Genomic DNA, 26,519 nt, shown 5'->3' with positions numbered 1-26,519 from the left:
CATTTTGAATGGGAAAAATATCCCGGAGAACTGGGAATTCTGGGAAATTTGGGAATTTTTGGAACTTGTCAAGGGAAAGCTTGCGATTCTTTGGCAGCAATTACAGTCTCAAGTTTTTTTTAAATACGATGCCACAAGCTTGGCACACCTATCTTTGGACAGTTTTGCCCATTCCTCTTTGCAGCACCTTTTAAGATCTATCAAGTTGGATGGGAAGCGTTGGTGCACAGCCATTTATTAGATCTCTTCAGAGAGGTTCAATCGGATTCAAGTCTGGGCTCTGGCTGGGCCACTCAGGGACATTTACAGAGTTGTCCTAAAGCAATTCCTTTGATATCTTGGCTGTGTTCTTAGGGTCATTGTCCTGCTGAGTTCAAGAGCACTCTGGAGCAGGTTTTACTCCAGGATGTCTCTGTACATTGCTGCATTTATCTTTCCCACTTCCTGCTGCTGAAAAACATCCCCACATCATGATGCTGCCACCACCATGCTTCACTGTAGGAAAGGGAATTGGCCTGGTGATGAGTGGTTCCTGGTTTCCTCCAAACATGATGCCTGGCATTCACCTCAAGAGTTCAATCTTTGTCTCATCAGACCACAGAATTTGGTTTCTCATGGTCTGAGAGTTTTTCCAGATACATTTTGGCAAACATTTACAAAGGAATGGCTTCCGTCTGGACGCTCTGCTATACAGGCTGTTATTGGTGGATTGCTGCAGAGATGGTTGTCCATCTGGAAGGTTCTCCTCTCTCCACAGAGGAATGCTGTAGCTCTGATAGAGTGACCATCAGGTTCTTGGTCACCTCCCTGATTAGGGCCTTTCTTCTCCGATCGCTCAGTTTAGACGGCCAGCCAGCTGTAGGAATAGTCCTGGTGGTTCCAAACTTCTTTCATGTACAAATAATAGAAGTCACTGTGATCGTTGGGATCTTCAAGGTAGCAGATATTTTTCTGTACTCTTCCTAAGATTTGTGGCTCAAGACAATCCTGTCTCTGAGGTCTACAGGCAATTCCTTTGACTTCATTCTTGGTTTGGGCTCTGCCATGCATTGCCAAATGTGGGATCTGATGTATGGACAGGTGTGTGCCCTTCCAAATCATGATCAACCAACTAAGCATACTCCAGGTGGACTCTAATTAAGATGTAGGAACATCTCAAGGATTATCAGTTGAAAAAGGCTCACTTTTGAACTTCATGGCAAAGGCTGTGAATACTTATGCACATGTGATTTCCTAATATATTATTTTTAATACATTTGCAAAAATGTCAAAAAAATAACATGTTCACATTGTGGGGTTGTACGGTAAATAGTATAGTACCGCGATACTAACGAATCATATTTGGTACTATACCGCCTCACGAAGTACTTACAAGCAGACACAGTGTCTGGACAGAAAAGGAAGAACAGACGCATTTTGGCTTAAAAATTAACGATAAAGGTATGACCAATGTATGATCCTGTAACTACAAACGTTTGTACTTGGTATCGGATTGATACCCAAATTTGTGGTATTATCCAAAACTAATGTAAAGTATCAAACAACAGAAGAATAAGTGATTATTACATTTTAACAGAAGTTTAGATAGAACATGTTAAAAGAGAAAGTATTAATTTCAATGGGAACTTCCTGAAAATTTGGAAATTTTGTGAAAAGCGGAATTTTAAAAAATATGATTAGGAGCATGGCTGTCCTGAATGAGCTGAATTGGTTGGTGTTGGAATAGTTTAAATCGGTCAAGAAATGTTGATGTCGTAACAGTTTTTTAATTGAGAAATGGTATTATGGAATTTCGGGAAAACCGGGAATTTTTCAAGTTCTTAAACCAACTTGTTTTTTTGTCCTGACTAAGAGGAATGTTTTGACAGTGGAACGGTTGAAATGGAATGAAAAATGTGAAAGGAGTCGTCGCACTAAAAAAGGTTGGAAATAAGGTTAGAAAAAAACTGGAATTCATGGAAATTTGTTGAACGTGGGAAAATGGTTGTTTGAATTTCCACATTGGTGGAATATGTTGAAGGTGGAATTGTTTGATTCGTTTGAAAGATGTTGGAATTGTGGAAGTTTGAAAAATGGATAATTCATTTTCAATAGGAAAATGTCCCTAAAGACTGGGAATTCTAGGAAATCCGGGGAATTTTTTAAAATAATTGTTGAAAAGGAGCTTACAATTCCTGAACAGGAGGAATATTTTGAAGTTGGAACGGTTTGAATCGGATAGAAAATGTGGGAGTTGTGGAACTTAGAAGAATGCCACATTCTTTTCAATGGGAATTTAATGAAAATTTGGGAATTCCGGTAAAAGAGGGAATTTTTTTTGAAAATGCTAAACAAATTGAATGTTAGTGTTTGCATTTTTCAAATCGGTGGAGAAATGTTGAATTAGTAACATGTTGAATTGAGAAATGGTATTACGGAATTCCTGGAATTTCGGGAAAAAAACGGGAATTTTTCCAGTTCAAAAAACAACTTTGTTTTTTGTCCTGGTTAAGAGGAATGTTTTGACGGTGGAACGGTTGAAGTGGGTTGAAAAATGTGGAAGGAGTAGTCGCTTCTTGTCTTGTTTAATAGATGTCGTCAGTGTTTCAATCTGACATATATATACAGTACATGTTACGACTCAGGCTCCTGCCGCCTCTCATTCATCTGTGCGCTCCTCTGAGCACACCTCTGGACACGCCCACGGGCGTTCCCCTCCTGTCTGAAATCTGAAATAAGCCAGTGCGTCCTGCGTTCCAGTGCCAGAACGTAGCTACCTGTCTCAGTACTGTAAGCCTACACGTCTCTAGCTCTCTCCCTATGTGCATTCGCTCTCTCTCTGTTTCCCCTCCTCTGTGCTCATCGTCTTGTGTCCTGTGCCGTCATCCCGCAGCGTTCCCCCATTTCCCGGTTTCGAGTTGTGTGTCTCGTCTCCCTGGATCCCCTCTGGACTGCCTGCTGCCTTCCTGGATCTCGACCTCACGCCTGGACACGGGCCTTGACACCTCGCTGCTTCCTTTGACCTCTCGCTTGCCCACGGACCTCCGAGCTTGCCTTGCCCTCCCTAAACTTCCGCCTCTCGCTCAACACGCACCTTCAACAACTCCTGGTAACGCTCAATTAAACAACACATAGTCACACTATACTTATTTGGATTAATTACACACTCCACTTCCTTGTGTTTAATAAACAAGTGTCAAACAATCAACGCCCCTGTTTCAGTGAAATATTTTGGAATTGTGGAAGTTTGAAAAATGGATAATTTATTTTGAATAGGAAAATGTCCCTAAAGACTGTGAATTCTAGGAAATCCGGGGAATTTTTTAAAATAATTGTTGGAAAGAAGCACACAATTCCTGAACAGGCGGAATATTTTGAATTTGGAACGGTTTGAATCGGATAGAAAATGTGGGAGTTGTGGAACTTAGAAGAATGCCCCATTCTTTTCAATGGGAATTTAATGGAAATTTAGGAACTTCCGGTAAAAGAGGGAATTTTTTTTGAAAATGCTAAACTAATTTAATGTTTTGGATGCGTTAAAATGGTTAGTGTTTGAATTTTTCAAATCGGTCGAGAAATGTTAAATTAGTAACATGTTGAATTCCTGGAATTTCGGGAAAAAAACGGGAATTTTTCCAGTTCAAAAATCAACTTTGTTTTTTGTCCTGGTTAAGAGGAATGTTTTGACGGTGGAACGGTTGAAGTGGGTTGAAAATTGTGGAAGGAGTAGTCGCCAGAAAAAAGGGTGCAAAAAGGGTTTGAAAAAAACGGGAATTCTGGGAATTCCTGGAATTTATTTTAACTTGGAAACATTTTTGTTTTAATGTGCAGGATGAGTGGAATGTGTTGAAGGTAGAATGGTTTGAATTGGTTGAAAAATGTGGAAATGGTTGATGTTTGAAAAATGGCCAATTCATTTTGAATGGGAAAAATATCCCAGAAAACTGGGAATTTTAGAAAATCTGGGAATTTTTGGAATTTGACAAGGGGAAGCCCGCAATTCCCGAATAGGCTGAACAGTTTGAAGTTGGAACGGTTTGAATCGGGTAAAAAATGTGGAAGGGAGACTGCGCCAAAATCTGGAGAAAAAGAAGAAGTTTTATGAATAGGTGAATTTTGGCGTAGAAAACCATATGTGTGAATGCTTTGGAGCATTCACACAATAATAAATAGATGAATTTTGGTGTGGGAAACCATATGTGTGAATGCTTTGGAGCATTCCCACAATGAGGAGTCACTCACTGTCTTGTACTTGACGATATATTCCACGATGGGCATCCCTCCGTCATCCTGCTTGACCAGCCCCAGCTTGTAGGCTTTACCCATTCCTCTCTGCCCGTGGACTGCAGGCGGACTTGGTTCTCCTAATGGGCACAAGGAGGGAAGAAGGAGATAAAGGCAAAACAAAGGAGCTTCTTTTTTTCCCCCCCCCTCTGCGATGGTGAGTTGGAGCAGGTGGTGATGCTAGATAAAGAAGAGAGCAGGGTAGCTTTCCACAGGATTATCAGGAGTGGAAATAGTTCTGTAAGGCCTCACCTGGATACATTTGGAGCATCAATAAGGGAGAAATATCGTTGGACTATGAGCTGTCCAAGCCCTGGTATATACAAGGAGTCTTGGCGGGTATTAAGAACTTACGGATGGGTAAGGTCTGAAAAGTCTCCATGTGACTGAACTCGCCCTGACCCTTCCCGTTGACGGCCGCCACTCGAACCTCGTACGTGGTATTGGGCTCCAGGCCGGTCAGCACCACCGTTGCTATGGAGACAGAGAAGCGGCAATCACACGGGCGAGCACAAACACGAGTGTACACATTTTTTTTCCCCGCGAAAAAACAAATCAGCTCATAAATATTTACACGTTTGATCCTCATTCAGTCGATTGCTGAATACCTGCTCATTTGCTGCTCGTCTCGGCGTGCGAGCGCCGCATATTAAAAACGGGAGTGTAAACAGAGCATCCCAATATCAGAGCGCAGTCTGTCACCAGAAGGCATTTACATAACCTTTCCTGTGCGGGAAAGCCGGCGGCGTAATGAGCTGGCCACATTGTTTTTGTCGGTTTGCGCAAATTAAATACTCGAACGGCGCCCATAATAAGGGCTTGTGGACCGCTCCAGTCCTGTAACAAAGTTGGCAATTTGCAGCTGTGTGAGGTTACTTCCCCCGCCTTTAAGCACTGATTTCAATTTGTGGAAGAGCATTGCAATGAAAAGAATCCAGCCATCTAATTATGTGTTGACTGTGAGAAGGGGCTTCGAAGATGCCGAGCTCTTGGTTCTAATTAGCTCTGCACAAAGCTGCAGTTTTGTCTTAATTCAGAAATTAGAGAGACATTAAACCCGACTTAAAGTCACACTCATTTATCCACTTTTCCTCTCTGATGTTATGTACCTGATTTAAACGTTGCTATGTTTTCCACACATCATTTATTTGTGGTGGCAAATGAATACATTTGGACCGCATCAAAACACAGCTTTGTGAGGGATCAGATGCGTCCGAATCAGGGATGGCCAAACGGTGGCCCGGGGTCCATTTGCATTTTTCGGAAAAACATCTATATATTGTCAGAAAAATTGTATTTAAATTATCAAAAAAAATTCCGTTCTGAATTCCCAATGAACAGACAAGAGGCTGTCTTTGTTCCACCAAATCAAAGGCTTGGAAAATTCCGCTGTGTACGATGGGATTAATTAGGACCTCTTGGTTCTAATTAGCTCTGCACAAAGCTGCAGTTTTGTTTTAATTCAGAAATTAGAGAGACATTAAACCCGACTTAAAGTCACACTCATTTATCCACCTTTCCTCTCTGATGTTATGTACCTGATTTAAACGTTGCTATGTTTTCCACACATCATTTATTTGTGGTGGCAAATGAATACATTTGGACCGCATCAAAACACAGCTTTGTGAGGGATCAGATCCGTCCGAATCAGGGATGGCCAAACGGTGGCCCGGGGTCCATTTGCATTTTTCGGAAAAACATCTATATATTGTCAGAAAAATTGTATTTAAATTATCAAAAAAAATTCCGTTCTGAATTCCCAATGAACAGACAAGAGGCTGTCTTTGTTCCACCAAATCAAAGGCTTGGAAAATTCCGCTGTGTACGATGGGATTAATTAGGACCTCTTGGTTCTAATTAGCTTTGCACAAAGCTGCAGTTTTGTTTTAATTCAGAAATTAGAGAGACATTAAACCCGACTTAAAGTCACACTCATTTATCCACCTTTCCTCTCTGATGTTATGTACCTGATTTAAACGTTGCTATGTTTTCCACACATCATTTATTTGTGGTGGCAAATGAATACATTTGGACCGCATCAAAACACAGCTTTGTGAGGGATCAGATCCGTCCGAATCAGGGATGGCCAAACGGTGGCCCGGGGCCATTTGCATTTTTTGGAAAAACATCTATATATTGTCAGAAAAATTGTATTTAAATTATCAAAAAAATTTCCGTTCTGAGTTCCCAATGAACAGACAAGAGGCTGTCTTTGTTCCACCAAATCAAAGGCTTGGAAAATTCTGCTGTGTACGATGGGATGAGACGGGAGGGGTTATCTATTGTCATCGAAGACCTGCCCATGCTGAATCCAGGACTAACCCAAGCCCGAGGCATCTTCTTCTTTTGTTTTCAATGTGACCAAAAACAAGAGCTGTTTACATACCCCCCATTCCTTTGGAAGCAGATGTTGTTGTGTAAACAGGGAGTGTCCAAATAAAGGAGAAGATGTAAACCTTTTTCGTCAGAGCGTGGTGAAAGACTGTACAGAGAGTACAGTCACCGCGTCTCTCCTCAATATTGAGTCCAAATTTAATTCTGTCTCTGTTTGATCCTTTGCATTCTTGTCCTGTTTAATAGATGTCATCAGTGTTTGAACATGACATATATATACAGTACATGTTACGGCTCAGGCTCCTGCCGCCTCTCATTCATCTGTGCGCTCCTCTGAGCACGCCTCTGGACACGCCCACGTGCGTTCCCCTCCTGTCTGAAATCTGAAACAAGCCAGTGCGTCCTGCGTTCCAGTGCCAGAACGTAGCTACCTGTCTCAGTACTGTAAGCCTACACGTCTCTAGCTCTCTCCCTATGTGCATTCGCTCTCTCTCTCTGTTTCCCCCTCCTCTGTGTCCTGTGCCGTCATCCCGCAGCGTTCCCCCATTTCCCGGTTTCGAGTTGTGTGTCTCGAATCGCTGGATCCCCTCTGGACTCCCTGCTGCCTTCCTTGATCTCGACCTCACGCCTGGACACGGACCTTGACGCCTCGCTGCTGCCTTTAACCTTTCGCTTGCCCACGGACCTCCGAGCTTGCCTTGCCCTCCCTAAACTTCCGCCTCTCGCTCAACACGCACCTTCAACAACTCCTGGTAACGCTCAGTTAAACAACACAGTCACACTGTACTTATTTGGATTAATTACACACTCCACTTCCTTGTGTTTAATAAACAAGTGTCAAACAATCGACGCCCCTGTCTCAGTGCCGTCTCCTTCTCCACAGTACTGTCACAGTGCAGGCCAAAAGTTTGGACACACCTTCTCCTCATTCAATGTGTTTTCTTTATTTTCATGACTATTTACATTGTAGATTGTCACTGAAGGCATCAAAACTATGAATGAACACTTGTGGAGTTATGTACTTAACAAAAAAGATGAAATAACTGAAAACATGTTTTATATTGTAGTTTCTTCAAAATAGCCACCCTTATTTCTTGATTTTCTGACATGGACTTTTTTCTTCAGCATTGTCCACACGGCCATTCTAAAACCTTAATTTTAGCCTGATTAAGCCATTCCTTTACCATTTTTTACCTGTGTTTGGGGTCATTGTCCTGTTGGAACACCCAACTGCGCCCAAGAACCAACATCCAGGCTGAAGATTTTAGGTTGTCCTGAAGAATTTGGAGGTAATCCTCCTTTTTCATGATGCCAGAGGAAACAACAATTTACCTGTTTGGCCACAATACCCAGCAATATTTTTGGAGGAGAAAAGGTGAGGCCTTTAATCCCCTACCGTCAAGCATGGTGGTGGTAGTATTATGCTCTGGGCCTGTTTTGCTGCCAATTGAACTGGTGCTTTACAGAGCGTAAATGGGACAATGAAAAAGGAGGATTACCTTCAAATTCTTCAGGACTACCTACAATCATCAGCCCTGAGGTTGGGTCTTGGGCGCAGTTGGGTGTTCCAACAGGACAATGACCCCAAACACATGTCAAAAGTGGTAAAGGAATGGCTAAATCAGGCTAGAATTAAAGGGGAACATTATCACCAGACCTATGTAAGCGTCAATATATACCTTGATGTTGCAGAAAAAAGACCATATATTTTTTTAACCGATTTCCGAACTCTAAATGGGTGAATTTTGGCGAATTAAACGCCTTTCTATTATTCGCTCTCGGAACGATGACGTCACAACGTGACATCACATCGGGAAGTAATCCGCCATTTTCTCAAACACATTACAAACACCGAGTCAAATCAGCTCTGTTATTTTCCGTTTTTTCGACTGTTTTCCGTACCTTGGAGACATCATGCCTCGTCGGTGTGTTGTCGGAGGGTGTAACAACACGAACAGGGACGGATTCAAGTTGCACCAGTGGCCCAAAGATGCGAAAGTGGCAAGAAATTGGACGTTTGTTCCGCACACTTTACCGACGAAAGCTATGCTACGACAGAGATGGCAAGAATGTGTGGATATCCTGCGACACTCAAAGCAGATGCATTTCCAACTGGACTGGACAGATCAGCTTTCAGGAAAAGAGAGCGGATGAGAGTATGTCTACAGAATATATTAATTGATGAAAACTGGGCTGTCTGCACTCTCAAAGTGCATGTTGTTGCCAAATGTATTTCATATGCTGTAAACCTAGTTCATAGTTGTTAGTTTCCTTTAATGCCAAACAAACACATACCAATCGTTGGTTAGAAGGCGATCGCCGAATTCGTCCTCGCTTTCTCCCGTGTCGCTGGCTGTCGTGTCGTTTTCGTCGGTTTCGCTTGCATACGGTTCAAACCGATATGGCTCAATAGCTTCAGTTTCTTCTTCAATTTCGTTTTCGCTACCTGCCTCCACACTACAACCATTCGTTTCAATACATGCGTAATCTGTTGAATCGCTTAAGCCGCTGAAATCCGAGTCTGAATCCGAGCTAATGTCGCTATAGCTTGCTGTTCTTTCCGCCATGTTTGTTTGTGTTGGCATCACTATGTGACGTCACAGGAAAATGGACGGGTGTATATAATGATGGTTAAAATGAGGCACTTTGAAGCTTTTTTTAGGGATATTGCATGATGGGTAAAATTTTGAAAAAAACTTTGAAAAATAAAATAAGCCACTGGGAACTGATTTTTAATGGTTTTAACCCTTCTGAAATTGTGATAATGTTCCCCTTTAACGTTTTAGAATGGCCTTCCTAAAGTCCAGACTTAAACGTGTGGACAATGCTGAAGAAACAATTCCATGTCAGAAAATCAACAAATTTAGCTGAGCTGCATTAATTTTGTCAAGAGGAGTGGTCAACAATTCAACCAGAAGCTTGCGGATGGCTACCAAAAGCGCCTTATTGCAGTGAAACTTGCCAAGGAACATGTAACCAAATATTAACATTGCTGTATGTATACTTTTGACCCAGCAGATTTGGTCACATTTTCAGTAGACCCATAATAAATTAATAAAAGAACCAATCTTCATGAATGTTTTTTGTGACCAACAAGTACTCGTTCCAATCACTCTATCACAAAATAAAATAAAAGTTGTAGAAATGATTGGAAACTCAATGTGTCAACTTTTGACCACGTCTGTATACGGACGGGTCTCTCAGCATGACCCAAAGCAAGGTCCATTAAGACATTCTTTGATGGCACAACTTCATCAAACACCTTTGGGAAGAACTCGAATACAGTTTATGAGCCGAAATCATATAAAATGTGCAAAATAAATTTGTGACTCCTACAACAGTTGCAGCTGCAATGAAGCGTAAAGGAAAGTTGTCCCAAAACATGTGTTGCTTCAGTGTATTCTATTTAAAACTCACTCTGCACACTATGTGACCGAACGTCCCTCCAGTCCTGTAGGCCCACTTCCTTGTACTGGACTAAATAATGGCTGATGGGCACGCCACCATGCGAGTCTGGCTTCATGAAGGTGACGGTGGCCAAGCGCTGGGAGACGGCTGACAGGCGAACCGAGTATGGATTGGACGGCACATCTGGAAGCACATGGGATCACAGTTAAGATGCAATGTGCAACTTATTAGGGATGGTAACAGTATAAGGGAAAGTCAAACACAAATACAGATAGATGGAGTAGATATTGAAAGGGTAAAAGAAAACACATTTTTGGGTGAAATAATAGATTATAAAATGAATTGGAAATCTCATGTAAAAAATATACAACATAAAGTAGCAAGAAACACGTCAATAATGAATAAAGCAAAACATGTTCTAGACCAAAAGTCACTTCATAATCTTTACTGCTCGCTAGTGTTACCATATCTGAGTTATTGTGCAGAAATCTGGGGAAACAACTGCAAAAGTACACTTCATTCATTAACTGTGTTAGAAAAACGATCAGTTAGAATAATACATAATGTTGAATATAGAAAACATACAAACCCTTTATTTACTGAATCACAATTATTGAAATTCAACGATTTGGTGCATTTGCAAACAGCTAAAATGATGTATAAATAAAACTATAACCTGCTACCCAAGAATGTACATCAATTATTCTCAACAAAAGAGGAGAAATATAACCTGAGAGGACGATCTAATTTAAAACATTTGTATGCCCGTACAACACTTAAAACCTTTAGTATATCAGTATGTGGAATTAAATTATGCAAAGAAATCAAACAGATTCAGTTTAAGAGACTGTTCAAACTACAAGTGTTCACAAAGTACACAGAACGAGAATTATGATGAAAATCTTGAAACCTTTTTATTTTATTTTATTTTTTTATTTGGGACAAAGATTATTTATGTATTTAATATTTTTTTGCTTACTATGGTATATTATTTATTTATTATTTATTCGTTCACTGTTCTGTTACAGAGAACAAGGAAATTGGATAAAATTGCTATGGTATACAAAGGGGTAGGATTAAAAAAAAAACTCTGCTTCTTCCTACTCCTTTTCGGACATGCTGTAATGAAACAACTGGAAATGTGTGATACTTTACATTGTATCGTATGCATGTTCCAAATAAACTGAAACTGAACTGAACTGATATATCGATTCAGATTCTTGGGTTGACAATTTGATCCAGAATCGATTCTTGATTCAACACAATTCTCGATTCAAAACAACTATTGCAACATGTAATTTCATAAGTAAGTACTTTTTATTTATAGAGCGCTTTTCACGGATAGAAATCACAAAGCGCTGTACAAAAAATAGGTGAATTAACACAACGATTAAAATAAAACAACAGGGGCAACTTCATAAAAAGGATGAAAACAGTGGATTAAAAGAAAAAAGTTAATAAAAGAAAGTTAAAAGTCCAATAACTAGAGGCTTTACTAAAAAGCGAAGTCTTCAAATGTTGGGGTTGGTGCAAGTCGTTTCAGAGTCTGTGGGCTTCCTACAGAACCCAGTCTAGATTGGAGTTTTTTACTCATCCTTCCCCAGCGTTTACCTTTTTCCCATCTTTTACGCCCCGACCCATCAGCGTTCCTGATCTGTAACCCTGTACACTGTTTGTTTGTCTAATCTTGAACGGGTTTGTGCTGAAAACAAAGTTTTGTTGTACTTGTGCATTGACAATAAAGACCTATCTTATCCTATCCTACCTTGATTGATTGATTGATTATCGATTCAACACAAATCTCCATTCAAACAAATTCTTGCGATACATTATTTGGTAAAAAAAAAAATCATAACGAAACATTGTCAAAACGTGTTACAAAAGCTCCTCCTGGCTGCTGACATATGATGTGAATGCAGAGCAGGTAAGTGCAGAGATGGCCTACAAAAACGTATTTTTGAAAAATCAAGTCTTAAAAATGATGAAACAATCTGGAATTAGAATCAATAAGAATTGCAATTCAGATGTGAATCAATATTTTGAGAAAAAAATATCCCATACAGTAGTGGAAAAGACAAATAACACGAGCATTGTCCTTGAACAAGCTCATATCAGTTGCAATCGTGTAGCCTTAGCAGCCTCCCTAAAGCCCTTGTTTCCTGCAGAACTTAATGTGAGGTCAGCGGTTATTCACTACTTTTCTTAGGCAGAGCGATTCCATCTGCACTAAAGATAATTGGAATGTACCACCGTGTATTAGCCTGCCCTGCCATAAATTAGGGGCTACTTCAGTAAATAGAGAGGGGATTGGTAAATCAGACGGCTCCGTTTGAGATCAGGATGGGGTGAACTGGGGTTGTGATGGAATTTATCTCTGTGAGAATAGGAAATAAGCCTATTATCATTATTGGAGAAGCAGAGGGTTATGTGCTTATACAACTAGACTTGGGGACCAAGGGTCACACTCACCAGCCTGAGCCAGAATGAACTCCTGGTATCGAATGCCGATGTTATTACGGGCTGTGCAGTTGTAACGACCAAAGTCCCTATCGGACATTGGCGTAACCTAGAAGCAAAAACAAAAACAAAACAACGTCAATAAACAATTACAAACTCAGACAAGTAATATGTCGATGCACCGGTCAAACCTCGAGCACAGATTTTCCCATGCCGTTGTGCACCCGGGTGTTGGCAGTGCCCTCTGCAGGGATGGTGAAGTGCTCTTTCCTCCACAGCAAGATGGCAGGCGGGTTGGACATCACATCACAGCTGATGTTCACTGGGTTCCCCTCCCAAGAATAGTGGATGGTGTGGTTGGTCAAGAACTTTGGTATGTCTGTCCAGAACACAAACAGAGTGGATGTCACTCTCTTTTACATGCAGATACAATCCTTTAAAGTAAGTAACCACTTGGCCACCTGCTCAGTGGTTTAGTGGTTAGAGCAGTGGTTCTTAACCTGGGTTCGATCGAACCCTAGGGGTTTGGTGAGTTGGGCTCAGGGGTTCGGTGGAGGTCAAAACACACCCGACTCATCGTGTAAATAAAAACTTCTCCCTATCGGCGTATTAAGGATATGGCAACAGCAGAAGTCAGACTGATTTGCAGATGTGTCATTTGTTGTGAGTTTATGCACTGTGTTGGTTTTGTTCTTTGAACAAGGTGATGTTCATGCACGGTTCATTTTGTGCACCAGTAGAAAAACATGGTAACACTTTAGTATGGGGAACATATTCACCATTAATTAGTTGCTTATTAACATGCAAATTAGTAACATATTGGCTCTTAACTAGTCATTATTAAGTACTTATTAATGCCTTATTAGGCATGGCCTTATTATAACTCCAACCCTGGCCCTAACCCTCTAACCCTAAACCTAACTAAATAACTCTAAATTAAGTCTTTGTTACTTAAAATATGTTCCCCTAGTGTCCAAAAAACTCTAAATTAAGTCTTTGTTACTTAGAATATGTTCCCCATACTAAAACACCAAAAACATAAAACTTTGTCTCTAATTTGAAAAAAAAAAACATTTTATTTTTCACTAAAGAAGGGTTCGGTCAATGCGCAAGTGAGGGGTTCGGTACCTCCAACAAGGTTAAAGGGGAACATTATCACAATTTCAGAAGGGTTAAAACCATTAAAAATCAGTTCCCAGTGGCTTATTTTATTTTTCGAAGTTTTTTTCAAAATTTTACCCATCACGCAATATCCCTAAAAAAAGCTTCAAAGTGCCTGATTTTAACCATCGTTATATACACCCGTCCATTTTCCTGTGACGTCACACAGTGATGCCAAAACAAACAAACATGGCGGATAGAACAGCAAGGTATAGCGACATTAGCTCGGATTCAGACTCGGATTTCAGCGGCTTAAGCGATTCAACAGATTACGAATGTATTGAAACGGATGGTTGTAGTGTGGAGGCAGGTAGCGAAAACGAAATTGAAGAAGAAACTGAAGCTATTGAGCCATATCGGTTTGAACCGTACGCAAGCGAAACCGACGAAAACGACACGACAGCCAGCGACACGGGAGAAAGCGAGGACAAATTCGGCGATTGCCTTCTAACCAACGATTGGTATGTGTTTGTTTGGCATTAAAGGAAACTAACAACTATGAACTATGTTTACAGCATATGAAATACATTTGGCAACAACATGCACTTTGAGAGTGCAGACAGCCCATTTCAGGCGCGCTAAGAACATATATTTTTCCACGATTTCAGCACTCAGGTTAACCATACCTAAATAGACACAAAATACTGCATTACACAAGACTACCCGAATGTACTCGAATGATTGAAAAAAATAAATGTTTTGAAGCTAAATTATTGGTAAACACAGTTTATGTATAATAATTTACATAAAACCGCGAGTAATGAATAAAGTTTTCATCAATTAATATATTCTGTAGATATACCCTCATCCGCTCTCTTTTCCTGAAAGCTGATCTGTCCAGTTTTGGAGTTGATGTCAGCATCTGCTTTGAGTGTCGCAGGATATCCACACATTCTTGCCATCTCTGTCGTAGCATAGCTTTCGTCGGTAAAGTGTGCGGAACAAACGACTGACCATTTCGTCGGCTTTCCCCACAGCCTTGTATTTTGAAAAAATGTTGTCCAATTTCTTGCCACTTTCGCATCTTTGGGCCACTGGTGCAACTTGAATCCGTCCCTGTTCGTGTTGTTACACCCTCCGACAACACACCGACTAAAGTGAGAAAATGGCGGATTGCTTCCCGAGAGCGAATAATAGAAAGGCGTTTAATTCGCCAAAATTCACCCATTTAGAGTTCGGAAATCGGTTAAAAAAAGATATGGTCTTTTTTCTGCAACATCAAGGTATATGTTGACGCTTACATAGGTCTGGTGATAATGTTCCCCTTTAAGAACCACTGGGTTAGAATGTCCACCCTGAGATCGGTAGATTGCGAGTTCAAACCCCGGCCGAGTCATACCAAAGACTATAACAATGGGACCCGTTACCTCCCTGCTTGGCATTCAGCTTAGAAGGTTGGAATTGGGGGTTAAATCACCAAAATGATTCCCGAGCGCGGCCACCGCTGCTGCTCACTGCTCCCCTCAACTCCCAGGGGGTGGAAGAAGGGGATGGGTCAAACGCAGAGGATAATTTCACCACACCTAGTGTGTGTGTGTGACTTTCAGTGGTACTTTAACTTTAACTTTAATGACTGGTGAAATGTAGATTAAGGCAATATTAAAATGTATGTGCTTAAAAGGTAGATGCTGTGATGTCAACATTTAAGATTATAGTCATCTCTTGTCTAAAACCACATGTTGAGTCTCAAAGTTTGTGTGTGTGGCTTTGTTTTCAATGCCTTGGTCTGTTTTTTTGTCCTAAAATAGGACACTTATAAGACACTTTTATGACCCTTTACACATTCTTGGGGCTCGCTGGGAATATCTGCAAACCCTCACTTTCTCCAAGGACAAAGACTGGTGTGATGTTGGTTGATCACTAATTGATGTTGTATTTGTCTTTTTGGTCAAAAGGTTCGTGGGGGGGGCGTGGACTGCGGACCTGCAGCGAAGCGGGGTGTGTCAGGACCGGCTTCGAGATTAGTGACAGGTGCGTAGATGACACAGCTGTGAGTGTTTGTCTGATCACCTGTCGCTCTCTTAAAGGCAGCAGTCGGGAAGGAGAGGAGGTTGTTAATGGTGGAGAACGAGCGAGAGCGAGAGAAACTTTAACATGGCTGAAAAGCACAAGAAGGACAACTTATTGCAAAATAAATCATTGTTCACAAAGATGAACAAGGCTGTCATGTCCGTCATTGGTGGTCCAGATGAACCTCCACAAGGTTACTCTCCAAATGGGTTTCTTTTATAATTGATGTTGTTAAGTGCTTTATACAATGCTAAACCAAAACATTCCTATCCACAATCAGATAGTTTGTATTCGCTCATCTCCCTCTCCCAGGAGAGAGGACATTTTGCCCAAACACCTCCCTTCTCTCTCATTCCTAAAAGACTTAGACTTCCTTTTATTGTCATTCAAATTTGAACTTTACAGTGCAGATAAGAACGACATTTCGTTGCATTAGCTCATTGTAGTGCAGGATAAAAGAGCAATAAGGTGCAGATGTAAATAAATAGATTACTGTACATATTGCACTTGTGCATATGCATCCACGTTTATGGATGTGTGCTATATTGTCTTTATATTCCAGCGAGTTAATCCGTTTTGGGGGGAATTGAGGGGATTATTATGATGCGTTCAAGAGTCTGATGGCCTGAGGGAAGAAGCTGTTACAGAACCTGGAGGTTCTGCTTTGGAGGCTGCAGAACCTCTTTCTAGAGTCCAGCAGTGAAAACAGTCCTTGGTGGGGGTGAGAGGAGTCTCTACAGATTTTCTGAGCCCTGGTCCGGCAGCGTATATAAGCATATAAGATTACTCTCTCTCTCTTACTCCTTCTTGCTCTTTCCTGCTCTTTGTTCGTAAAAAAAACCCTGCCTACTTTCTCCTATGTCAGGGGTCAGCAACCCGTGGCTCCGGAGCCGCATGCGGCTCTTTGATCAGTCTGATGCGGCTCAGCTGCATACCTGCCAACCCTCACAATTTTTCCGGAAGGCTCCCGAATTTCAGTGCCTCTCCCGAAAATCTCCCGGGGCAACCATTCTCAGATTTTCACCCGTACAACGATATTGAGGGCGTGCCGTGATGGCTCTGCCTTTAGCGTCCTCTACGACCTGTCGTCGCGCCCGCGTCCGCTTTTTCACAATACTAACTGCGTGCCGTCCCAGTCAAAAGTTGTATGCGGCTTCTGCATACACAGGTAAGTGACTGCAAGGCATACTTGATCAACACTCATACAGGTCATACTGAGGGCGGCGATATAAACAACTTTAACACTGTTACAAATATGCGCCACACTGTGAACCCACACCAAACAAGAATGACAAACACATTTCGGGAGAACATCCGCACCTTAACACAACATAAACACAACAGAACAAATACCCAGAATCCCTTGCAGCCCAAACTCTTCCGGGCTAATTATTAGTAGATTGCACAGTACAGTACATATTCCGTACAATTGACCACTAAATGGTAACACCCGAATACGTTTTTCAACACACTCGGGGCCCACGTAAATCAATTCATGGGAGTTAAAAACGTTTTGTTGCATGCAGAAATTTTATTTCATTTTCTCTGCAGTCGTTCATTGATTTCATAAATGTAACCCATAATAGTTTGTTTATACATAGCACAAAGCAAAAAAAAAACTTTATATGCAGTGTTATTTAATTTTAAATTTCAAAAGAGTTTTGTGGCTCCCATTGATTTCTTTAATTTGTAAAACGGGTCAAAATGGCTCTTTGACTGGTAAAGGTTGCCGACCCCTGTCCTATGTAATCTGATGTTATTTGAGTACACTGCAAAAACTGAAATCTAAGTAAGATTAAATATCTCAAATTAGGGTGATATTTGCTTATTTTCTGTCGGATAAGATAATTCTTCTCACTAAGCAGATTTTATGTTACAGTGTTTTACTTGTTTTAAGGGTTTTGGTCCGAAATGATCTCAGTAAGATATCACAGCTTGTTGCTGAGATTTGATGATCTATATTGAGTAAAACATGCTTGAAACTAGAATATCAACTGTTGCAAAGCTGAGTCATCAACACTCACACGTATAAAACTACTTTTTTAAAGTAATAATTTCTTATTTCAAGCATGAAAAAAAAAATCATGATTTTGACACAATTGTGTCTCATAATTAAAACAGATGACAGCCAAATGGACTTTGCTGTTTTATTTTCAATGAAACAATAGAACATACGTACTCATATAGTAGTACAGTTGGCACAGTACAGTAAACTGACAGTTAATATTTAAACATTTAACATGTGACATTTCAAATAATTTTGAACAGAAAAAGTTCATGCACATTCAGATAAATTCTTCAAAATTACAATAAAAAATTTTTTGGCCGGGGGCCAGGCTGTATATGCGCACTAATTGACTGAAAGAGCACGCACTTGGCGCGATGATGTCATGTTATCAATGGAAAAATGAATTTTTAGACAATATGATTTGCCTGAGCGGCTAGGAGACCCCGAGAGTAACAAGCGGTTGTTACTTGATAGTTGATAGTTTTACTATAAGTTTGCTGGCTTCAAGAAATTTAATGCAGAGCGTATATCATTATGTCAAGATAATGGCACTAGCATTTACTTAATTTAAGAATATTTTTCAACATATTGAGCAAAAAGGTCTCTTTTTTTTTCTACCAAGAAAAGTGCACTTGTTATTGGTGAGAATATACTTATTTTAAGGTATTTTGGGGTCCATTAAGGTTAGCTAATTTTACTTGTTTTGGAAAGTCTTGACAAGCTGAATTGGCAGATTATTTTGCTTAGTTCAAATAAAATACCCCACTTAATTTTTGTATTTTTTTCTTCTTGTTTTTGAACACTGACTTTTTGCAGCGTACTTTAATAAATACTTAAAAATCTCTTAGTTTCCGATGGACATTTATTCATTGAAGAGGGAACATTTAAAAACAAAGTCAGCATGTATTTAGAAAGTAGAAATCCGATTTTAAAATCACAATTTTGTATAAAGAAAATCGACAAATTAAATCATGTTTTTATTATTTTTCTGTTCTTTCGTTATCCATTTTGTGTTTATTTACCCATTGCGGAGCGTGTATGACGGTTTATGCTATATCAGTGTGGAGTTGTGCCATTTTGTACCGCCCAACAGAGGACTCGTGCCTTTCTTTATAACCAAGTGGGGACTTTTTTTTAATGTAATGCACAATAATAAAAAAATGTATCTATATTAAAACCCATATAGTGAATGTTGTTGCTTACACTGCAGACCTTAACAGCCATTTTACTCCCAATTCAGGGCCGCCTCGCTCTTACTGCAGAATAGGTGCTGTACAAAGTGCCCAGCGATCCGTGAGGGGCCCCGTTTTGCGTAAAGAAGCACATGTAAAATGTCAGTTATTGAATGACAGGGCGCATTCCTAGCCGATTTTCGTGGGGCCGTGCATTAGTACTTGTTGTCCAAAGCAGACAGGACTGGGTTCAAATCCTGGTTGAGGTTGATGTAGTAAAGTTCATTAATTTATGTTTAAAAAAACCTAAATAAATATAATGATGAACATAATTAATTTGTTTTAGTACAAAATGTTGCATCACATTAAATGATTAAAAAAAGTATTTAAAAAATCATTATTACTGGGGCAGGCTTGCCTTAATTGCATGTAAAACATGATTTACGCTCAAATGTGGCCATATTGTTATTATTATTTTATAATATTTGTATTGCATAGAGTTGTTTAAATAATAATCAAGGTAAATTATATTTTTTGTAAAAAAAAACAAGGAAATTGAGTAGGTGAAAAAATGGGTATAGTTCCGCTGAAGTATACAGTCGTGGTCAAAAGTTGACATACACTTGTAAAGAACATAATGTCATGGCTGTCTTGAGTTTCCATTAATTTCTACAACTCTTATTTTTTTTGTGATAGAGTGATTGGAGCACATACTTGTTGGTCACGAAAAACATTCATAAAGTTTGGTTCTTTTATGAATTTGTTATGGGTCTACTGAAAATGTGACCAAAATCTGCTGGGTCAAAAGTATACATACAGCAATGTTAATATTTGGTTACATGTCCCTTGGCAAGTTTCACTGCAATAAGGCACTTTTGGTAGCCATCCACAAGCTTCTCGTTGAATTTTTGACCACTCCTCTTGACAAAATTAGTACAGTTCAGCTAAATTTGTTGGTTTTCTGACATGGACTTGTTTTTTCAGCATTGTCCACACGTTTAAGTCAGGACTTTGGGAAGGCCATTCTAAAATCTTAATGCTAGCCCGATTTAGCCATTCCTTTACCACTTTTGACGTGTGTTTGGGGTCATTGTCCTGTTGGAACACCCAACTGCGCCCAAGACCCAACCTCCGGGCTGATGATTTTAGGTTGTCCTGAAGAATTTGGAGGTAATCTTCCTTTTTCATTGTCCCATTTACTCTCTGTAAAGCACCAGTTTCATTGGCAGCAAAACAGGCCCCGAGCATAATACTACCACCACCATGCTTGACGGTAGGAATGGTGTTCCTGGGGTTAAAGGCCTCACCTTTTCTCCTCCAAACATATTGCTGGGTATTGTGGCCAAACAGCTCAATTTTCTGACCACAGAACTTTCCTCCAGAAGGTTTTATCTTTGTCCATGTGATGTCAGATGAAAAAAAAATTAAGCTGTTTGGCCACAATACCCACTGTAAAAAAAAATTCAGTAAAAAAAACGGTCATCTACTGGCAGCTACGGCTGCCAAACGAAAACCATAAAATTCAAGTAGAACATTGTAAACCAAATAATGATCAAAACCAGAAATTTTCATGAAACGTTTTGCGGAAAAATATCGTAATTTTACAGATTTTTACTAAATTATTAAGATCAACCACCTTTAATAAAGTGACGATGCAAACAGTTCTGCAGAAAAATACCTTTATTCTACAGAGTTTTTCCAAATTATTACGATCAAACACCTTTAATGAAGTGACAATGCTGGCAGTTCCACAGAAAAATACCATTACTTTACAGATTTTTTTCTGAATTGTTAAGATCAACCACCTTTAATAAAGTGACGATGCAAACAGTTCTGCAGAAAAATACCTTTAGATTGTTAGTATGGACATTGACTTGTATATGTCATGTCTGTGTGATCATGTTTTGTTTTAGTCATGTTCGGTTTTGTTTTTTGGACTTTTTGTGCACTTTTGTTTGTTTTGTCACCATAGCAACCATTAGTTTCACCTGGTTCACATCTTCATGTCAAGTCTCACGTTTTCACATTTTGAGTCACGCACCTGCTGTCACTAATCAGGTCACTATTATTTAAGCTTCCAGTTGCCAGGCTGTCTTTCTGGCGACATCACACTTTATCATCACTCTGCTTCATGCCATGTTCACAGTTCCTTGCCAAGTAAGTTTTTGTTTCATGTTCATAGGTTTTTGCCTTTTTGCAAGTATGGTTTCAGTAGTCAAGTTTGTTCTCTGCCTTTGTGCGCGCCTTTTGTTTTCATAGCCAAGTTGTTTTACCTCCGCTGTGAGCGCCTTTTGTTTATACCTTTTTTGAATTAAAATATTAAATATGTACTCACATTCACGTCTTGCCCGAGCCAACTTTCCGTTGCATTCTGGGGAAACAAACCCCAAGGACCAAGTCCTGACAGTATATAACAAGCTACGTATTTAATGAAAGATAATTACTGTAAGTTTACATGAATTTGAAAGTAATTAAAGAAAACAGAATATGCTATTTATAAATAATTTGATATTTTTCTGTAAAAAAAAAAAAGAAATATACATAGTTTTTCATTACTGGCATATTACTTAAAATAACAGGCGGATTGTTTATTTACAGATAATGTCTTCAATTCTACAGTTTTATAAACTATTAAAAAAAACAAAAAAATTACAGTAAAAATTTAGAGTAAATTAACCATAAAAATAGGATTTTTTTTTTTTACTGTGCAGCAATATGTCACACTTGGTCACATTTTCAGTAGTGAAGTGAAGTGAAGTGAATTATATTTATATAGCGCTTTTTCTCAAGTGACTCAAAGCGCTTTACACTGTGACACCCAATATCTAAGTTACATTTAAACCAGTGTGGGTGGCACTGGGAGCAGGTGGGTAAAGTGTCTTGCCCAAAGACACAACGGCATTGACTAGGATGGCGGAAGCGGAGATCGAACCTGCAATCCTCAAGTTGCTGGCACGGCCGCTCTACCAACCGAGCTATACCACCCCGTAGACCCATAATACATTCATAAAAGAACCAAACTTCATGAATGTTTTTTGTGACCAACAAGTATGTGCTCCAATCACTCTATCAAAAAAAAATAAAACTTGTAGAAATGATTGGAAACTCAAGACAGCCATGACATTATGTTCTTTACAAGTGTATGTACACTTTAGACCACGACTGTATAGTCTCCTCTTTCCCAGGCATCTTTTTAAAAGTACATCTTCATTAATATTGTGGTGAAACATCTTAAAATTACAAATCCCGTTTCCATATGAGTTGGGAAATTGTGTGAGATGTAAATATAAACGGAATACAATGATTTGCAAATCCTTTTCAACCTATATTCAATTGAATATGCTACAAAGACAACATATTTGATGTTCAAACTCATAAACTTTTTTTTTTTTTGCAAATGATAATTAACTTAGAATTTCATGGCTGCAACACGTGCCAAAGTAGTTGGGAAAGGGCATGTTCACCACTGTGTTACATGGCCTTTACTTTTAACAACACTCAGTAAACGTTTGGGAACTGAGAAGACACATTTTTTAAGCTTCTCAGGTGGAATTATTTCCCATTCTTGCTTGATGTACAGCTTAAGTTGTTCAACAGTCCGGGGGTCTCCGTTGTGGTATTTTAGGCTTCATAATGCGCCACACATTTTCAATGGGAGACAGGTCTGGACTACAGGCAGGCCAGTCTAGCACCCGCACTCTTTTACTATGAAGCCACGTTGATGTAACCCGTGGCTTGGCATTGTCTTGCTGAAATAAGCAGGGGCGTCCATGGTAACGTTGCTTGGATGGCAACATATGTTGCTCCAAAACCTGTATGTACCTTTCAGCATTAATGGCGCCTTCACAGATGTGTAAGTTACCCATGTCTTGGGCACTAATACACCCCCATACCATCACAGATGCTGGCTGTTCAACTTTGCGCCTGTAACAATCCGGATGGTTCTTTTCCTCTTTGGTCCGGAGGACACAATGTCTACAGTTTCCAAAAACAATTTGAAATGTGGACTCGTCAGACCACAGAACACTTTTCTGCTTTGTATCAGTCCATCTTAGATGAGCTCAGGCCCAGCGAAGCCGACGGCATTTCTGGGTGTTGTTGATAAACGGTTTTTCGCCTTGCATAGGAGAGTTTTAACTTGCACTTACAGATGTAGCGACCAACTGTAGTTACTGACAGTGGGTTTCTGAAGTGTTCCTGAGCCCATGTGGTGATATCCTTTACACACTGATGTCACTTGTTGATGCAGTACAGCCTGAGGGATCGAAGGTCACGGGCTTAGCTGCTTACGTGCAGTGATTTCTCCAGATTCTCTGAACCCTTTGATGATATTACGGACCGTAGATGGTGAAATGACTGAGCATTTCATGGAATCTACTTTTATACCCAATCATGGCACCCACCTGTTCCCAATTTGCCTGTTCACCTGTGGGATGTTCCAAATAAGTGTTTGATGAGCATTCCTCAACTTTATCAGTATTTATTGCCACCTTTCCCAACTTCTTTGTCACGTGTTGCTGGCATCAAATTCTAAAGTTAATGATTATTTGCAAAAAAAAAAAAAAAAATGTTTATCAGTTTGAACATCAAATATGTTGTCTTTGTAGCATATTCAACTGAATATGGGTTGAAAATGATTTGCAAATCATTGTATTCCGTTTATAACTACATCTAACACAATTTCCCAACTCATATGGAAACGGGGTTTGTAAATGGCATGGTATTTTTTTTTTTCTCCAAATGACCTGGAAGAGAAGTCCCCTTTTGGCAGTTTCGCCTGATGGTCCCGTAATGGTAAGTTTGACATGTCCGTGTGTGTGGGCTTGGACGTAAAAAGATGACTCCCTGCGGTTTTAACCCACAAAGCAAAAGTTAAGTATTTTACTCCGCTCCCTCTGCAGTAATAAAACGAGCAACCTTAATTGGAGCCTCTTCATGCCAAGGGCAGGAATCTCCATTTAGAATCAGAGCAAAGGATGCAAACAGGCGGACAAACCCCCGTAAATAGCGATAGGGGAGTGTGGTGGCGGCGAGCTTTTGCACTGATTCCTTTCAGCTGAGGCATTATGCTTGTTTTATGCTCGCTTGCAGGATTCCATTAGAGAGATTGATGCCTGGCTCTCTGTCACCAACAAGGACGTGTTATCCCCTCGCAGCCTGCAGTGACTTAGTAAATGAGTTCATTAGTCGGGTAGCAGTGGTTGCCTCTTGCCAACCACTTGTCAGTTGAGGCCACTGCAACGCAATTTTCCAACTAATGATGCATCGAGCGCATGCATGCTATGTGGTTCAACTGCATGGCGAAAAAAACCTCACCTCCAATGCCCCGTTACCCAAGCAACACAGGTATTGCAGGGAAGGGAATTCAGACATTGTAAATGAACGCGCTGTCTCTCTGCTTCTGTGTTTATTTCAATGTTCCTCGTCAGGGTGCTGTGACCTCGTTCGAGGAGTGCTTATAAGAAACGGAAATCGTTCCCTGGGCAAGATACACATCTTGGCGTCAGAGCTCATTAGGCAAAGGACAGTCTACCCCAAATAACACCTGCTAACTACACTGCAAAATTCAGTGTTCAAAAACAAGAAAAAAAAAAAAATACAAAAATTTGGCGTATTTTATTTGAACTAAGCAAAATTATCTGCCAATAGAACAAGAAAATTTGGCTTGTCAAGACTTTTTTTTATCATCAGAGCCACGTACGACCTGCTATCGTCCCCCCTAAATCTGAAAACCTGGTACGGCATACTTGCCAACCTTGAGACCTCCGATTTCGGGAAGCGGGGGGTGGGGGGTGTGGTCGGGGGTGGGGCGGGCCGTGGTTGGGGCGGGGGGTGTAGTTGGGGCGTGGTTAAGAGGGGAGGAGAATTTACAGCTAGAATTCACCAACTCGAGTATTTCATATATATATATATACATATATATATATATATATATATATATATATATATATATATATATGTATGTATATATATACATATATATATATATATATGTATGTATATATATATATATGTATATATATGTATATATATATATATATATATGTATATATATATATATGTATATATATATATATATATATATATATATATATATATGTATGTATATATATATATATATGTATATATATGTGTATATATATATATATATATGTATATATATATATATGTATATATATATATATATATATATATATATGTATGTATATATATATATATGTATATATATGTATATATATATATATATATATATATGTATATATATATATATATATATATATGTATGTATATATATATATATATATATATATATATGTATGTATATATACATGTGCACTTTTCTTGGTAGAAAAAAAACAGACCTTTTTGCTCAATATGTTGAAAAATATTCTTAACAGAAGTAAATGCTAGTGCCATTATCTTGACATAATGATATGCGCCCGGCATTACATTTCTTGAAGCCAGCAAACTTATACTAAAAACAAATTTATTGTTCTTAATGGAAAGGCAACAAGGCAACCGCTTGTTATACTCTCGGGGTCTCCTAGCCGCTCAGGCAAATCATATTGTCTAAAAATGCATTTTTCCATCGATAACATGACATCATCACGCTAAGTGCGTGCTCTTTCAGTCAATTAGTGCGCATATATACAGCCCGGCCCCCGGCCAAATTTATTTATATTGTAATTTTGAAGAATTTATCTGAATGTGCATGAACTATTTCTGTTAAAAATTGTTTGAAATGTCACATGTTAAATGTTTAAATATGAACTGTCAGTTTGCTGTACCGTCCCAAATGTACTAGTATATGAGTACGTATTTTCTATTGTTTCACTGAAAATAAAACAGCAGTCCATTTGGCCGTCATCTGTTTTAATTATGAGACACATTTGTGTCAAAATCAGGATTTTTTTTTTTCATGCTTGAAGAAATTATTACTTTAAAAAAGTAGTTTTATACTTGTGAGTGTTGATGACAAAGCTTTGCAACAGTTGATATTCTAGTTTCAAGCATGTTTTACTCAATATAGGTCATCGAATCTCAGCAACAAGCTGTAATATCTTACTGAGATAATTTAGGACTAAAACACTTAAAACAAGTAAAACACTCTAACATAAAATCTGCTTAGTGAGAAGAATTATCTTAACAGACAGAAAATAAGCAAATATCACCCTTATTTGAGATATTCAATCCTACTTAGATTTCAGTTTTTGCAGTGTAGGAACCAAAAGTATCAGGTGTCAGGTGCAGAGGTGTTGGGGAAAGACAGTGCACTTTTACCTACCTGGAGGCTGTGAAAGCGCTGCACTGACAACACATTGCTTAAGAAAATTGCAAGGACAAAGCAGGTGTGACTTTGTTGGCAGCTGCTTGTTTTTAACACAGTGTGGTCATAGCAACGATCATTTTTATATGTCATCGATATGCACTGTAAGGCAGGATAAAAAAAACATCATGGACTCACACTCAATGTCCAGAAACATGCTTTTCTGATGGCCTCCGATCCTACTCAGTGCCTCGCAGTCGAAGCGACCCAGGTCCGCCAACTTCACGCTGGCGATGGTCAGCACCGACTTGCCGTGGCGTCCGCGCACCTCGAAGCGTCCATCCTGGCTCTGAGGACATGAAATGGTAAGGTGAAGCTATTTGTGTGTGTTATGGTGCTCTGTGTAAAAAAAAAAAAAAAAAAAAAAAAAAAATCACTA

General features: G+C 39.5%; 1 protein-coding gene across 3 annotated transcripts in view; it reads right to left on the bottom strand.

Annotated features, from left to right (window-relative positions):
* Positions 1–26,519, bottom strand: part of LOC133622452 (neural cell adhesion molecule 2-like) — an 801,647-nt gene that overhangs the window by 38,942 nt on the left and 736,186 nt on the right. For all 3 annotated transcript variants that reach the window (XM_061985218.1, XM_061985216.1, XM_061985217.1), the window contains exons 9-14: positions 26,279–26,429; positions 12,654–12,841; positions 12,475–12,571; positions 10,015–10,188; positions 4,618–4,737; positions 4,222–4,343 (exon numbers count right to left, since the gene is read on the bottom strand). In XM_061985218.1, the coding sequence (XP_061841202.1) occupies positions 4,222–4,343; positions 4,618–4,737; positions 10,015–10,188; positions 12,475–12,571; positions 12,654–12,841; positions 26,279–26,429 (852 nt within the window). The remainder of the gene's footprint in view (positions 1–4,221; positions 4,344–4,617; positions 4,738–10,014; positions 10,189–12,474; positions 12,572–12,653; positions 12,842–26,278; positions 26,430–26,519) is intronic.

Source organism: Nerophis lumbriciformis, linkage group LG23 (genome assembly GCF_033978685.3).
Source record: "Nerophis lumbriciformis linkage group LG23, RoL_Nlum_v2.1, whole genome shotgun sequence".
Taxonomy (NCBI): domain Eukaryota; kingdom Metazoa; phylum Chordata; class Actinopteri; order Syngnathiformes; family Syngnathidae; genus Nerophis; species Nerophis lumbriciformis.
The sequence above is the reverse complement of the archived record's forward strand: the minus strand, read 5'-3'. Positions and strand labels throughout refer to the sequence as shown.